Source organism: Manis pentadactyla, chromosome 16 (assembly GCF_030020395.1).
Source record: "Manis pentadactyla isolate mManPen7 chromosome 16, mManPen7.hap1, whole genome shotgun sequence".
In the NCBI taxonomy this organism is placed as follows: Eukaryota; Metazoa; Chordata; class Mammalia; order Pholidota; family Manidae; genus Manis; species Manis pentadactyla.
Genome location: NC_080034.1, coordinates 28,256,633 through 28,270,994, shown reverse-complemented (window position 1 = coordinate 28,270,994; position 14,362 = coordinate 28,256,633). Strand labels below are relative to the sequence as shown.

The following is a 14,362-nucleotide window of genomic DNA, read 5'->3' as shown; positions in this document are numbered from 1 at the left end:
GGTTCCTCACGTAGGACTGCCATCAATAGGTGCTGAGTAAATATGGTATCAATGAAAACAAAAGGTTTGGGTTCTTTTTTCTTTGACCACTTGAAGCATATTCTACCAGCTAAGATGTCAGCTGTTCTTCTGTTATTACCTTACAAGAGAGGAACAGGGCCATATGTTCCGGAGGGGAAGGGACAGGCTGAGGGGTCTGACTGAAGGGAGGGCGAGTTTTGAACAAGGGAGTTATAAGTTGTTTTGAGAAGGAAGACACATTAAGCCAAGTCAGCTCTTCTAAATACTAATTTTAAAAGCTTTCATAAACAATGCCTAGACAATCAAAACAAAGTAATTATCTGAGTAATGTTGACACGTATTTCTGTATTGGCTTGGCATTGGTGCCAGGTCATTCTGATTTCATGAATTCTCTCCAAAGGAATTCAGAAATGAAAAGATCACTTAGTTATATTAACAATAAATTCCAGCTCCTTCCCTGACAAAAAGCTTGCTGATGCACCTCTTCTATCTGTTTGACCTTGGCGGGGGATTGCAGACGTGTATGTGAAAAAGTAGTCTCTAGCCCAGAAGTGAAGAGTCCCAGCTGCAGTGGAGTTCGGGCCTTTCATTTGTTGCTGCCATTTGGGCCTAAAAGAAACAGCTGTTGGGCCCAAGGTAGAGAAATGTAGGCGGCACTTGATGGGAAGTGTAGATGTAAATGTCATCCTTTTCGTACTCTTCACCTCCTCCTCTACCAAGGTGTGGTCATGTACCTTGCCCCAGTTCCTGTTCCACTTAGGTGGAATAGTCCTATGGAAGGGAGTAAACAGACATCTCATGAAGACTGAAGAGAATGGAATGGATGGGCCCCCTTCTGTAGAACCTGGCTTCGGGTAGGGGGACTAATTATCTTAGATTCCTAGAGTTTTAGGGCCAAGGGGATCTCAATTTCTTGTCTTCACAGGTAATTCTGAGGCCAAGAAGGGACACGACTCCAGCAAAATAATAAAGAGCTAATGTCGCCGTTGTATTGCGTCTGAAGCCCCCACTGCATATGCAGTGAGGACGCATTAAATGTCTACTATGTGGAAGGGTTCAGGAAAGTAAAAAATATACATGGAATTGGGCTAGTTTGGGATCTTTATCCCCACACTGTAGCCCACCTATGTTAGGGGAAACCGTGCCGTTGCCAAAACAACTGAACACATCCAGTCTCCGACTCAAGAAAAACAGAGGGGTGGGAGCCGGCGCCTGCCCGAGTTTTTCGGAAGGGCCCAGAGGGGAGAAGGGCAGGCCGGGAGCACCGAGAGGGCGGGCAGCGGGTAGTCGGGTAGGTGGAATCCTGGGAGGGGCGGAGCTTCGGGTCTCCATGGAGACGGCTTCTCCTGGCAAGCTGGCGGACGTTGAGCAGAACTGCTGGCGCGATAATGGACGCGGAGAGCCTTCTACTGTCGTTGGAGCTGGCGTCCGGCAGTGGGCAGGGCCTCAGCCCGGACCGTCGGGCCTCGCTGCTCACTTCCCTTACGCTGGTTAAGCGCGACTACCGCTACGATCGGGTCCTCTTCTGGGGCCGCATCCTCGGCCTCAACGCCGATTACTACATCGCACAGGGCCTGAGTGAGGATCAGCTCGCACCGCGCAAGACACTCTACAGGTGGGGGCGGTGCCCGGATGGGCAGAGGCCAAAGGGGGATATGCACGGGAGGGTCATGGGTGCCGGAAGGGTGGGCCTAGGTGTCCGGGAACCGGCGGGGTGCGGAGCTTGGGGGCGGGACCTGGACTGGGGAAGACTACGGGGCGGGGACCTGAACAGAGCAGTTCCTCGTGGGGCAAGACGAGTTGGGGGAAGGGATGGCAAGAGAAACTTAGATGCCCATGTGTTGATAATAGAGGCTGGGCCAAGAACGGAGGCGGAGCAAGGTGAAAGTTCACGGAAAACGGAGACCTGGAGTAGAAGGCAGGTGTAAATGGGGTGTGGGCCTGGCAAGCTGAAGAGCTCAGTTCGGGGAAGGTTCAGAAGCCCTGCGAGGTGATGTGGTGCCGTTTGGAAGCAGGTCGGGGAGCATCTTCCGTGGCGGTGTTGACTTACATCAGGAGGCTATCTAGGAAGTAGTGAACGAATGCGGAATGGGAAAGAAGGGATTTAAAACGGGTAAATTCCCTAGACACTACCATACAGGACCAACTAGCCTCTGGACTCCCCCAGCATGACGGGGAGCTTACCAGGGAGCTGGAGACACGATTTATCTGTCCACGCATCAATCCAACCTTGATTGGATACGTCTTGTGCTAGACTTGGGGTTACAAAGTTGGCCAAGACTCACCCCTGTCTCCCAAGTTATTCACATGCTAGGGAGCAAGACCAATGTGTAACCCAGCAAGTCCAGCAAAATGTGCTAACACTAGAACAGAGGTGTATACAAAGGGGGACCGGGGTGGAGCATTCTCCTAGAGAGCAATTACATAAGACTGCTAAGAGAGTAACTTTGTTGAGACCTGAAAGGTAATCAGGAGATCCCCCAGAAAGGTGTGGGGGAAAGACATGCTGATTGGAGGGGACAGTTCTGCAAACTTGTTGGCCGGACTGGGCTTGGAGCAACTGGGAGAACAGCAGGTATAGAAGCATGACAGTGGCAGGTGAGGGTGTCATGTAAAACTAGATAGATGAAGAGGCCAAGGGGTGTGAACTTTGTCCATGGGCTATGCAGAGCTATTGAGGGGTGTCCAGCAACAAGAACCTGCTCAGATCTGAGTGGGCCAGAGGTCTGGAAATGGTTGAGCATTTAGGAGTCTCTTGCAGTGTTTAGATGAGGGAACTGAAAGGAAGAGGTAGCTGTGGGAATGGAGGGGAGAGGATGGGTTGGAAAGATTTAAGTGGTAGAACTGGCAGAACTTATGACTGAATTTGGGGAGAGACGAAGAAAAGGTCAAGGTTGGTCCTGCCAGCTTAGGCAGCTGGGTAAGTGCTGGCCCCACCTACTGGGAGAGAATTCAGGGAACTGGACTAGGGAAGACGGAGTGAATTTGTTGTGAGGTGCCTGGCAGGCAGGGGGATAAGGTGTATTGAAGTACAGATCTGGAGTCCAGAAGAAAAATTTGCAGATAGATAGACATTTTATTCTATAAGCTTTTATTTTTTCAACTCCTACTATGTGCCAGGCATTGATCTAGGTACCAGGAATTCTGTGGTACATGAGACAAAGTCCTTGTCTTCATGGAGTTTACATTACAGTGTGTGTGGTGGAGAGACAGAAAATAAAACACATGCATTGCAGGTCAGCTGATGCTAAATGCTAAGGGGTGTGGATAGAGAATACAGGATGGGGCACTATTTTAAATAGATGGTGTCCGAGTTGGCCTCTTGGATAAGATAGTATTTGAGAAAAGACCTAAAGCAACTGAGTGAGCTATGTGTTTATCTGAGAGAAGAGCATTCTGCTTTGCAAATGCGAAGGCCCTAAGGCAAGATGTGTGCTTAGCGTGTTGAAGCTGGTAGAGGCTACTGTGGCTGGAGAGGAGTAAATGAGGGGGAGCCTTGTAGGACATAAGGTCAGAGAGGTAACGGTCCATCATGCATGGCCTTGTGGAGCATTGTAAGGACCTGGCTTAATGGGAAGTTACTGGAAGGTTCTGCATGGAGACATGATCCGGCTTAGGTTTAACAGTTGGGTGGGAACTAGACTGAAAGGGGAATAGGCATGGAAGTGGGGAGACCAGTCAGGAGGCTACTACAGTATTTAGGCAATCGTAGATGGTGGCTTGGGCCAGGAGGAAGCAGTGGAGGTGTGAGAGGAGGTTGGATTGTGGATATTGACAAGGCAGTAACCGGTGCTCTGGGAGTCAGGTGGGTGAGACTGAACAGAGAGAAGACCAGTGAGAACAGATCCCTGGAAATACTCAGGACTCTGGAGGTACAAGAAGGGAGATGTCAAAGAAAATATAAATGGAAATACATTTGCTGGCTTTTAGGCCCCACGAATAGCCTTCTCCTAAACAGTTTCTTGTGGCAGTAGGGACCCAAATTACACTGCAGGGGGCAAAGAATAAAAGTGGGGGGAGATTGTTGTTTGGATATTATTATTCAGAGCTGGAGAAGAGGAGGTGAGGATAGAAAAGTGCATTTTCTAGAGGGGCATGGGTTTGAGGGCTGTTGTTTTAGAAAGCTGAGAAGTTTTTTATGTTGAGGATCCAGTGGAAAGTGAGGGGTGGAAAAATGAGCAGAGACTGTGCTGGGGATGCAGGCCCTGACTGGATTGGAGAGGAATGGGAGATGCAGTGAGAAGGTGGGCAGGGCTGCCGAGAGCTCCTGAAGACCTCAGCAAGGCAGGCCTTGAGCCTGGGCTGGGCTGTCTTGAGAAATAAGGCAGGAGGATGTGCTGTGGGCTCACTAGGCAGGCTAAGCACAAATGTGGGGCCCATCAAGGCAGAGGCACCTGCAACTGAGCAAAGTTCAGCTTCTGGAAACTCACTGTGTAGATATCTAGGAAGAAGCTCTGGGAATTTTGGCATACATGAAGCTCTTGTGGCCATGCAAAAAATAAAATTGAATTTGCATCACATGTGGGGGTGGGGTGCACCCTTTACACTTAAAGCTTTAAGGAGAAAGGTGGAACTCCCAGCAGCTTTTCCTGGGCCTTACCGCGCAGGAGGCGGGACGGTGGCAGGGTCTGACTAGTGGGGAGTTGAAAGCGGGGTGACACAGGTGTTGTTGGCAGCCTGAACTGCATGGAGTGGAGCCTCTTGCCCCCTGCCACAGAGGAGATGTTGGTGCAGACGTCCGTGGTGAAGGGCCGCTTCATTGGGGACCCCTCGCATCAGTATGAACACACTGAGCTGCAGAAAGTGAATGAGGGTGACAAGGTCTTTGAAGAAGTAGTGGTGAGTGGGGATGAGAGGAGGAGGGCTTGAACAAAGAGGGCTGAAACCCTCCATCGAAAACTCGCCCAGTAGATATTATGGGGCAGTGGGGGAGTGGACGGGGCAGTTCCGCCAGAGCCTGGCTCTGGAGGGCACTGCGAAGAAGGGGTTGGTGCTGTGCTCTGTGGCAGCGTGCACAGACTCTTTGATTTTTCTATCAATTCTTATTATACTAGGTAATATGTCCACATGGTTTAAAATTCAAAGTTCAAAATAAAAATTAAAAAAAGGAATGTTAATATAAGTGTCCCTCCCATCCTTGTCCACCAGTCACCCAGGTCCTCTTTCTGGAGAACATTAATGTAACCATTTTGCACGTGTGTGACCATACCTTGCTATTCCAAGTGCAGTCTGGTTCGAAGCGTCATCGTGTCCTGACAGTTAGAAAAGCACCATTAGGAGGCATCAGGGTCTGCATTTTAACACCTTCCAAGGAAATTCAAATACACATTAAAGTTTGAGAAGCTCTGCTTCCAAACTTTATACAAATACAGACCTTGGCAAATACTTTACATATTCTCTTTATCTTAAAATGCAAAACAAAACAAATGGCAGCATGTTACGCACACACCGTGCACTTGCTTTTTTTGCCTGACAGCAGACTTGGGAGATCTTTCTCTATCAGTGCCCTACAGAGCCTTAACGTGGTGTGAATGTACAGTAATTTAACCTTGTCTTACTTGTGGAAATGTAGGTTTCCAAGTTTTGGTTCTGACAAGCAATGCCACAATGAATGCCCTTGTACCTATGTCATTTTCCAATGTGTACACTCTATCCAAAGGATCAATCCCTAGAAATGAAATTGCTAAATCAAAAAGCAAGGAGCTCAAGTTTTGAAGCTAGACAAATGTGGAATTCAAAACCCAGCCTCTGCACTTGAATCTGGCTGATGCCGAAGTCTGGGTCTAGATCTGTGCTGCCTCAGCTGCACCCTTCCCATCCCCAAATTTAACCTCCCCTTAATCTTATTTTCTGTAAAATTAGGATAATTACATTTATTTTGCAGGCTTGTGCAGATTAACTGAGGTGACATACTTAAAGCCCCTGGCCTAGGCACTTACTATGATTTTCCATTTCCTTTGTAAACAATTTCAGTTGGCAGCCCATTGGAAAGAGGTGGCTGAGTGACTCTGGGAACCCCTGGTGACATGTTTTGCCTGTCATGTGCTGCTTTTCCCCAAACATTTCAAAGAAGTCCTTTCATGTGGGGTTGCCCTTGATATTGAGTGTAACCAAATTTCATGCATAAAAATATTATGGGGTGATGGTTGAGAAATAACGTTAAGTCAGAGCAGGATATGAACTACATAAACTGTGGCTCAAATTTTGCTCTAAGTACATGCATAGAACAAAAGAATAGGATGACATATACTGCTGTGTTATTAGTGATTACTTTAGAAGGGGAGATTATGAGTGGTTTTAATTCTCAGATCTATTACAAAATATTTCTATATTACCCAGATACTGTATAGTATAGAGTACTGCTTACTTTTATATTTTAAAAAGACAAAATAAACACCACTTAAATATGGTAAGTATGATAGCATGGTATGTTTGTAGAAGGGTACGTAAGAAACTGTTAATGGTGGTTGCCTCCCCTTGAAGGCATTGGGGGACCAGGGATGGGGTGAGACACTTTTTTTGGTAGTTTGAAATATTGCACCGCCAGTATGTATTACCAATTTTAAAAAGAAAGGGAGGGGGTAAGAAAGAAAATATTGATAGGACAGAAGGTGAGGACTTGCTTGCCCAGTGTTGATTTTCCTTGGATCTGGCATCTACACTGTGGTGACCCAGGCCAGATGGTCATGCAGAGGGCCCTTGCACCAGGAGTGAGTGGCCCAGTGCCCTGGCAGGATGGCTTCTCTCCTGTCTCCTCAGGTCCAGATCAAGGAAGAGACCCGTTTGGTGTCCGTCATTGACCAGATTGACAAGGCTGTGGCTGTCATCCCCCGAGGTGCCCTCATTAAGACCCCCTTTGGACCGGTCCATGTCAATCGGACTTTTGAAGGTGGGTTCTCTGGGGCCTCTCTCAAGGGCAGGAGGGAATCTCTTCCCAAGTATAATCGGACACACCTGGGAGTCCAGGGGAACCTGCCCACTTCCTCAGGGAAGGAATAGCTGTGGCCTCATCAGCTGGAAGGGTGCGCCTGACATTAGTGGTTGGTATGGGCTCAACAGGCTCCCTGAAATGGAAGTAGGAACCGGACCCTGACTCTTTTCTGCCTGCAGATGGGAGGGCATTTGGCTGCCTGAGCACCGGGGTTTGCGTGGGTCTGGGTCCCCTGCCTTTTGCCACCTCCCTTCTCCTTGGTCTCTCCTTAATGCAGGACCTGGGCCAAGTTTGGGCTGAGGGAACACTGCTCCCTTTCCTCCCTTCAGTTCTCTCTTAGTAGCTGACTGGGTCCTTTGCAAGCCTCCCCATGTGGTCCCTATGCATGGAAAAGGGGGCTCTCAGGTGTGGAGCTGACCATCCCTTCCTACCTGCCCCTCTTTTTAGGACTGTCCTTGTCTGAAGCCAAGAAGCTCAGCTCCTACTTCCACTTCAGGGAGCCTGTTGAGTTGAAGAACAAGACCTTGCTTGAGAAGGCTGACCTGGACCCCTCCCTGGACTTCATGGATTCCCTGGAGCATGACATCCCCAAAGGTAATAGCCTGTTAAGTTTGAGGACACTGGCCCCACCCCCAGGTCAGAGCAGCGGGCCAGGCTACCTGCCATTCCCTTCTGAGAGTAGAGCCCAGGGCCTGGGCAGGAATTGGTGGTTCACCCTGGGTCCTTGAGGGTGGGGCTTCCCCAGGGCCCAAATCAGGGCTCAGCTCATAGTAAACAGTTGGTAAATGTTAGCAGACAAAAGGAAGGATTTCTTCCATATGCTTCCTCAGACAGGAAGTTTCTATGTGTCTCTCTCGGTTTTCAAACCAATCTTGAATGGAAGCATGTTGAGAATCTTTCTCCAAATGTCTCTGAAAACATCCCTGAAAATACCAGCCACACACACTTAAGATCTTAACTGTTAGTTTTGGGGTTAGAGTCAGTGCTTGGCACATAGCTTGTGCTCAATAAGTGGGTACTGACCGACTGAATAGCAAACCACTTGCTAAGGAAATGAGTTCCATACATTTGTTTCCTGCTATATATTTAATCTTAAAACATACAGCCTCAGAGATCATCCTGTGCTTAGGGCCCGCCTGGCCCGGGCACACACACAGCAGTTGGTGGTGGGGTTGCAGAGACCCCAGTTCCTGCCCCTGAGCTGCTTCAGTGAGAGAAGAGTGTGTCCTGTGGTTGACAATGGGGATGATGATGATGATGATGATAACTCATAGAAGCAATGATACTGCTGCTTGTGTGTGCCAGGCACTGTACTCAGTGCTTTCTAGTCCTGTTCTCATTTTAATCTTTATAGCCAACCTATGAGGTGGACACTATCATTATCTCCATTATACAGGTGAAGAAACAGGCTGAGAGAGAGAAACCCAGGGACACAGTAAGTGTGGGAGCATCAGACTCCAGGGCTTACTGGTATTAACTATGGTGTCAAGCAGATGGTGTTTCCTTTGATGTGGACGATGGGAACAGAGGACAGTCATCACCCCACCGCTATGGGAAAACACTTTTGACTGCAGTGAGGAGCCCAGCTGGGCTGGAACTTGGGACTGGAATGGGATGGCTGTAGTGGTTAAAGGCAAGGGCTCTGGAGTCAGACAGCTTGGGTAAGAATCCTGAATCGGCCACTCACAAGCTATGTGAACTTGGGCAAGCCCCCCTATTTCTTTGTGCCTCAATTTCCTCATTTCTAAAAGGCGGAATAATGATATTTCCTACCTCACTGGGTTGCTACAGGATTAAATGTTAACACATATTCAAAATGCTTATAATAGTGCCTAACACATAGTAAGGACTCAAATAAAAATTAGTCATTATTACTGATTCTTTTTAGTGGCAGAAGGCCTTAGAGGTGGGTTGGGGCAGGCCTGGGAGGGCCCAGAAGGCCAAGGTGTAGGAGGCCCAGACCGAAGCAGTGGTGCGCGGGTGGCTGGAGGAAGGGAAAGCCAGGGATCTGGAGGCCTGTCTGGACTTCTGTGGTGCCCGGCGGGGGGCCGGACCGTGAGTAAGGGCTGCCTGCAAGGAATGGCCACCCTGACCTCTGCCACATGGGGGCAGCCAAGGCACGGCTGGGTACAGAGGGGGCTCCTGTGGGGGAGATAAAAAGGGTTTATAGGGGCTGGGGCATTTCTTCCCTATCAGCCACACTTTCCAATCTTGCATTACCTCCTCCAACTGTGTGTTCCCAGCCTGGCCAGGAGCCGTAAGGGGCTGCACATCCCCATTTGATAAAGGGAGCCAGGAACGCTGTGGTAGTGAGACCCAGCGCCAGGGGTTGAGGGGTAGGCTGAGAAAAGTCCTCTTAACGACCTTAATCTGCAGCCATTCAGGATGTGGTTGGAAAGCACTGCTTGGTGCTGACTTCTCAGCCCCCTCACCTGCAGCTGGATGCTCCAGGGCCTGTGGGGGAAGCAGCCCCTCCACAGTGCTGGGTGATTAGGGGAACTAGCACAAGATTGCCCTCTCCACCTGGGAGCTAGATACGGCATGAGGGACCAGCAGAGTCTAAGGGAACCCCAGCAGCCCTGTCTACCCTACCATTTGGGATAAAAGGGACACAGGAGGCAACTGTCTCTCCCTGCAGCAGGGTATGTAAGATATGGAGCTTTGGGGGTTTTCTTAAAGGATGCTGGGGCCACCCCAATTTCTAGTCAGCAAGTAATTCATCAGGCCCCTGAAAGGTATGGCATCTGGACCTGGGGGGTGGGTATGTTTTAGTGGCCTGAGTTCCTAGATGTCCTGCCCTGGTGGTGGGCCTCAGGCTGAAGGACCAATTGATGGTTTGACATGCTAACCCACCCCAGCATGTTGCTCTGCCCTCAGTACTGGAGTCCTGAGAGCTGGGGGTTCCTGGCATCTCCTGGGTGTGTAGCCTGAGGAGAGGGGTGCTCCTGGCCTCACCTTGGGAAACCTCAGCCACCACTGGAAAGCCTCCATGAAGTCAGGTCCAGCTTTTTCTTGTAATGGCTTGTTGAGGGCCATGGCCTAAGGGTGGAAGTGTGGATGGTCAGGGGAGAGCAGACACTCTGTTGCTTCCAGACTCCCTCCTTTATCTGCTAATGAAAAGGCAGGAGCTGCTGGGAGGCTGCCCTGCCAGGCACACAGCAGCTAGAAGAGGCCTGGCTGCTAAGTGGGGCTGAAATCCCATGGAAGTCCCTGGGACACCAGCACTGGCTGGAGGGATGGGATTTGGCAGTTTTCTGCCCAGGTAGGATCACTGTTTCCCTTCTGGGACCAAGTCAGTTGTTCAGGGAGACTTTGTGCCATCTCTTGAGTAGGTATGGTTTAGGTTGTCCCTGTCCCTGTGACTCTAGCTCTCTGCTGTGCCCAAGGAGGTGGCCAGGAGCTCAGCAGCTTGTCCCTGGGCCAGCCCTGGCTGTAAATAGGATGGGGAGAGGTGTTGCCTGAGCCACCAGTGCCCTCCTGAGCTGTCATGCCATGCCCTGGGGTCCGCAGTTTTGTGGGAGTGGATAGCTTTGGGGACATAATCATTTCCTCTCAGGAAGGTAGACATGGGAGTTACCTGAGCCTGGGCTACAGCCCAGTGAGACAGATGGAGCACCAGGTCAGGACACTAGATTTCTAGGTGGTACTCTGCCATTCAGTGCTCTTTAACCTTTCACTCCATGAGCAAACAGCCACTGAGCAGATACTGTGGGCCAGACCCTGAGGATTAACAAGACAGACATTCTCCTTGCCTCTCAGGTTTTGAAGGATCAAATGCAACATGGGCAGTAGAAACATAAAATAGAATGTGCCTCACAAACAAGGTCATTCCTGCTGTGGGGAGCAGAGAGAGGCAGCGAGGGAGGCGTGGAAAGCAGAGTCCCTCTTGCTCCACTCTGGGCTGGAGCCCCCAGATCGCGGGAACTGCCAGGCAAACGGCTGCTAGAGCTCCAGCATGGGGGAGCCCTCGGCAACGCCCAATTTGTACAGCAGAGGGCGGCAAGGAGCCTGCCAGTCTGGAAAGCAGCTGTGAAATGTGGTGGGGCAGGAGGCGGGGACAGGGAACGGGAGCATTGAATTCAAAGACAGGGAGCATGGTCCCTGGGATCAGCCTTTTCTTGGATATGCAGGTGTCGCCTCCCACCCACTCCTTTGGAAGCCTAGCTGGCTGACAGACGCTCAGCCTGGCTTTGCCCATCAGTTAGGGCACTTTTGCCCCTGACACCCCCACTGTCTCTGGGTGGTTTGACTGTACCTTGTGGCCCTGATGTGGGCCAAGTGGCCACTCTGAGAGAAGGGACCCACAGCCGTACGTGCGTGCGTGTGTGCAAGTTGTACTGGTCTGAGGAAAGGGTTTAATTTAAGCAATCTGCTGCACTTAGACCATGATTTGCCCAGCCTGGCCCATGCTCTCAGACTTACTCCGAGCTTTGTTGCCGCCTTTCTTCCTGGGGTGCAGGACAATGTATGCCAGAGGTGTCTACATTAGCCAGGTGGGTGAGACCCCAGGGGCGCAGAAAACCCAGAACTTCCTGCTGATTGCAAGATGCCGTTACTGATGAGCTGGCTTGTCCCCCAACATTCTCAAAAATGAGCTTGTAGAGATCAACTGCTTGGGGGTGTGAGGGAAGGTTTGAGGAGACCTGGAGACCAGAGGCTGTGAACTGAAACACCAGGGCTGCAGGAGGCTGCTTCCCTGCAGTCCTAGAGGTGGTGGTGGCAGCTGGCTGGGCCCAACCCTTCCAGCAGTTGCAATTAGAAAAGTGGGTGAAGGTGACAGCAAGTGCCTGGCTTCTCAGGTAAAGATGCTACGTGACTCCTGGCACGTTGAGTGTGTTTCCTGGGCGACCAGCTGAGCCAGGGACAAGGAGAGGACAGGAGTGTGACAGGAATGCAAGGGAGGGAGGCAGTGCTGTTGGCTGGCTGGTCCCCCACATACCACTTTGGTACTCCACCAGCACCCTGCTGCCTGCTTTGTGCTGCCCCCACCCAGTTTGGCCTCTGTATTTTTCTAGAATCTCTGTCCCTGCCAGTTTCTCCTTGCTCTCTGCCCTGGGGGTCAGGGGGTGTAGTCCCTGCTGATGAGCCTGGGCCCCTTCATCTACTGGAGGCAAGAGATGGCCAAACCCTTGGTAGGCAGGCTAGTGCAAGGGAAGGTCAGGATCCAGCCCTTCCTGGGGTGTGCCACGGACCAGGTGACAGTGAACTGATGAGTGGTCTAGGCTGGGGGCACTCCGTGGAGGGTGCAGGCTGCCCTCCCTGGGTAGGCAGAGAGGAGTGAGGCAGAGCCTGACCTTTCTCAGTTCAAGAGGGCAGGGAGGGACTGTCCCCAGATGATGTTCTGGGCACTGGTGGGGGTGACTAAGGGGGTTCTGCTGTTGGCCAAAGGCTGAATGCAGTGCACTGGAAACTGTGTGTTCTGTCACACCCCTACTTCCATTAGCCCCAGAGGCAACCTGTTTTCTGGAATGAGCAAATAGGAAAGCAGCAGGTTAGAGCCTCTAGAACTCTTGAGGGCAGGCCTGAGAGGTGGAGGATCTCAAGTGCCTGGAGAGGGCAGTTGTAGAAGCCAGGGGAAAAACTCCTTCCTTTTTTGGACAAGAAAGGCCCCCTTCACAGGCAGTGCCCAAGCCAGAGCTCTAGAAACCCAGAGACCCTCTTTCTTGATGCCATCTGGCAGGCACTGTGTATGCCTGGGGGAGTAATCAGGCCCACACTGTCCACTTCATTCTCTCACGCTTGGGTGGTGGCACTTGGTGCAGGCCACTGCAGTATGGAGACAGGCTCTAAGCCACCTCTCCCGAGCAAGCCAGTGCCAGCTGACCTACATGCACACAGAAAGCTCTGGCTGTGACCTGGGCAGGTGATGGCACCCTGAGTAGGGCTGAGCTGACACCAAGGTGGGGGTTTGTGGTGCTTGGGTCTCTTGGATGCAGGGTGGGTGGGAACTGGACTGTAAGGCTGTCGGGTGTGGAGTGACCAGGGTGGGCCATGGTTGGAGGCAGCCTGTGGGAAGCTGGGGCGGTAGGAGCCAAGCAGCCGGGCTGAGCTGGCAGCTGATGAAGGCCTCAGCACAGCTCTCAGTGCATCACTGGCTGGTCTGACACCAAAACCTTCAAAGAATTGGCCTTTCTGGCAGGGCTGTGGCTGGGCCAGGGAGAGGCCTCCATGCACAGGGGAATACAAGCTCCAGATCTGCATCCAGAGGCGATTTTCCCAGGCTCCTTCCTCCCACACAGCACTCCCTCCCTTGGTTCTGGAGCTGGATCAGGCCCTACCCGCCAAGTCCTCATGGCTGCACAACTCAGCCTGGGGCTGGGCTGTTCCTGTCTGGGGAGCAAAAACCAGGGCAGAACCCAGGATAGACAAAGGCTCATTAGCTGCAGCCCAAGTCCCCTCCCACTGAGGATGGCTCCCAGTTTACCAGCTGCCAGCAAGGGCTATTGAGCTGGGAGGCCCGAAAGGGCCCAACTTCTGTGTGAGCCCCTGGTCAGGTCTAATCCATCTCAGGGAGAGGCTTCTGGGATTGGGGGGGAGAGGGCAAAACTGCAAATAAGGGAAACTGCACCAGGACTGAAGGTCACTGGTGATTACTCCAAGTACAGGGTGAGAGGGAACCTGGGGTCTCCCCTAGCTCCACCCCCCCTGCCCCCTGCCTGTGCATTCAGCTTCCTCCCTCAACCCTTAACTAGACTTGCTGACAGGAACAACACAGACGGGTGTGAGTTTCCCCCCTTTTCATTTCCTTTGCCCTCCTTCTGGGAGTGGTTTTAATGAGCAGTAAAATGGCTAAAAGGCACCAGAAGAAAGTGCTGGGATCATTAAATTGTCTTCCTTTTCCTCAGCGGCACCTCAGCACCTGGGCCTGGCTGCCCAAGGACTGGGAGCCCTACCTACTGCCTGCCTCTTCCCCAGGGTCCTGGAGCATCCAGATGGAGAGAGGCAATGCCCTGGTGGTGCTGCGCAGCCTGCTCTGGCCAGGTCTCACCTTCTACCACACTCCCCGCACCAAGAACTATGGCTACATCTACGTAGGCACTGGGGAGAAGAACTTAGACTTGCCCTTCATGTTGTAGGAGGGGGGCCAGCATAGGGTTTTTGTAGTCTAAACACTGTTTTCATAAATGTTAGTGAATTTGGTCTGTTTGTTCTGTTCTGCTGCTTCTCTTCATCTCCACCTCCATCTGGTGTCCAGGCTCTGAGCAGAGGCCTCCTGGGCTGGGAGACCCAGATCTCAAGCAAGTGGCAGAGGGTTAACAAGATGGTGGGTGGAACAGGCTGTGGCAGAAGGTGACAGCCTGGAGCCCTCTGAGGAAGGCAGCAACTTCTTGGACTCACATAAGAGATGTACACTGGCCAGGTGGCCCAGCTCACCTCCTGGTGCAGCCCTCCCAGGCCAAAGAGCTAACA

General features: G+C 51.6%; 1 protein-coding gene across 8 annotated transcripts in view; it reads left to right on the top strand.

The window, feature by feature from the left end:
• The first annotated feature begins 873 nt into the window (after window positions 1–873).
• RSPH9 (radial spoke head component 9) overlaps window positions 874–14,362 on the top strand; it is an 86,426-nt gene continuing 72,937 nt past the window's right edge. The window contains exons 1-6 of one of the 8 annotated variants that reach the window (XM_057494390.1): window positions 874–1,636; window positions 1,873–1,902; window positions 4,698–4,860; window positions 6,781–6,910; window positions 7,400–7,546; window positions 8,446–8,590. In XM_057494390.1, coding sequence (XP_057350373.1) covers window positions 1,410–1,636; window positions 1,873–1,902; window positions 4,698–4,860; window positions 6,781–6,910; window positions 7,400–7,546; window positions 8,446–8,576 — 828 coding nt within the window. In that variant the 5' untranslated portion in view covers window positions 874–1,409 and the 3' untranslated portion in view covers window positions 8,577–8,590. Of the gene's footprint in view, window positions 1,637–1,872; window positions 1,903–4,697; window positions 4,861–6,780; window positions 6,911–7,399; window positions 7,547–8,257; window positions 8,591–13,867; window positions 14,093–14,362 lie in introns of those variants that run through there. The other 7 variants (XM_057494394.1, XM_057494393.1, XM_057494395.1 and 4 more) reach the window with 7 other exon arrangements.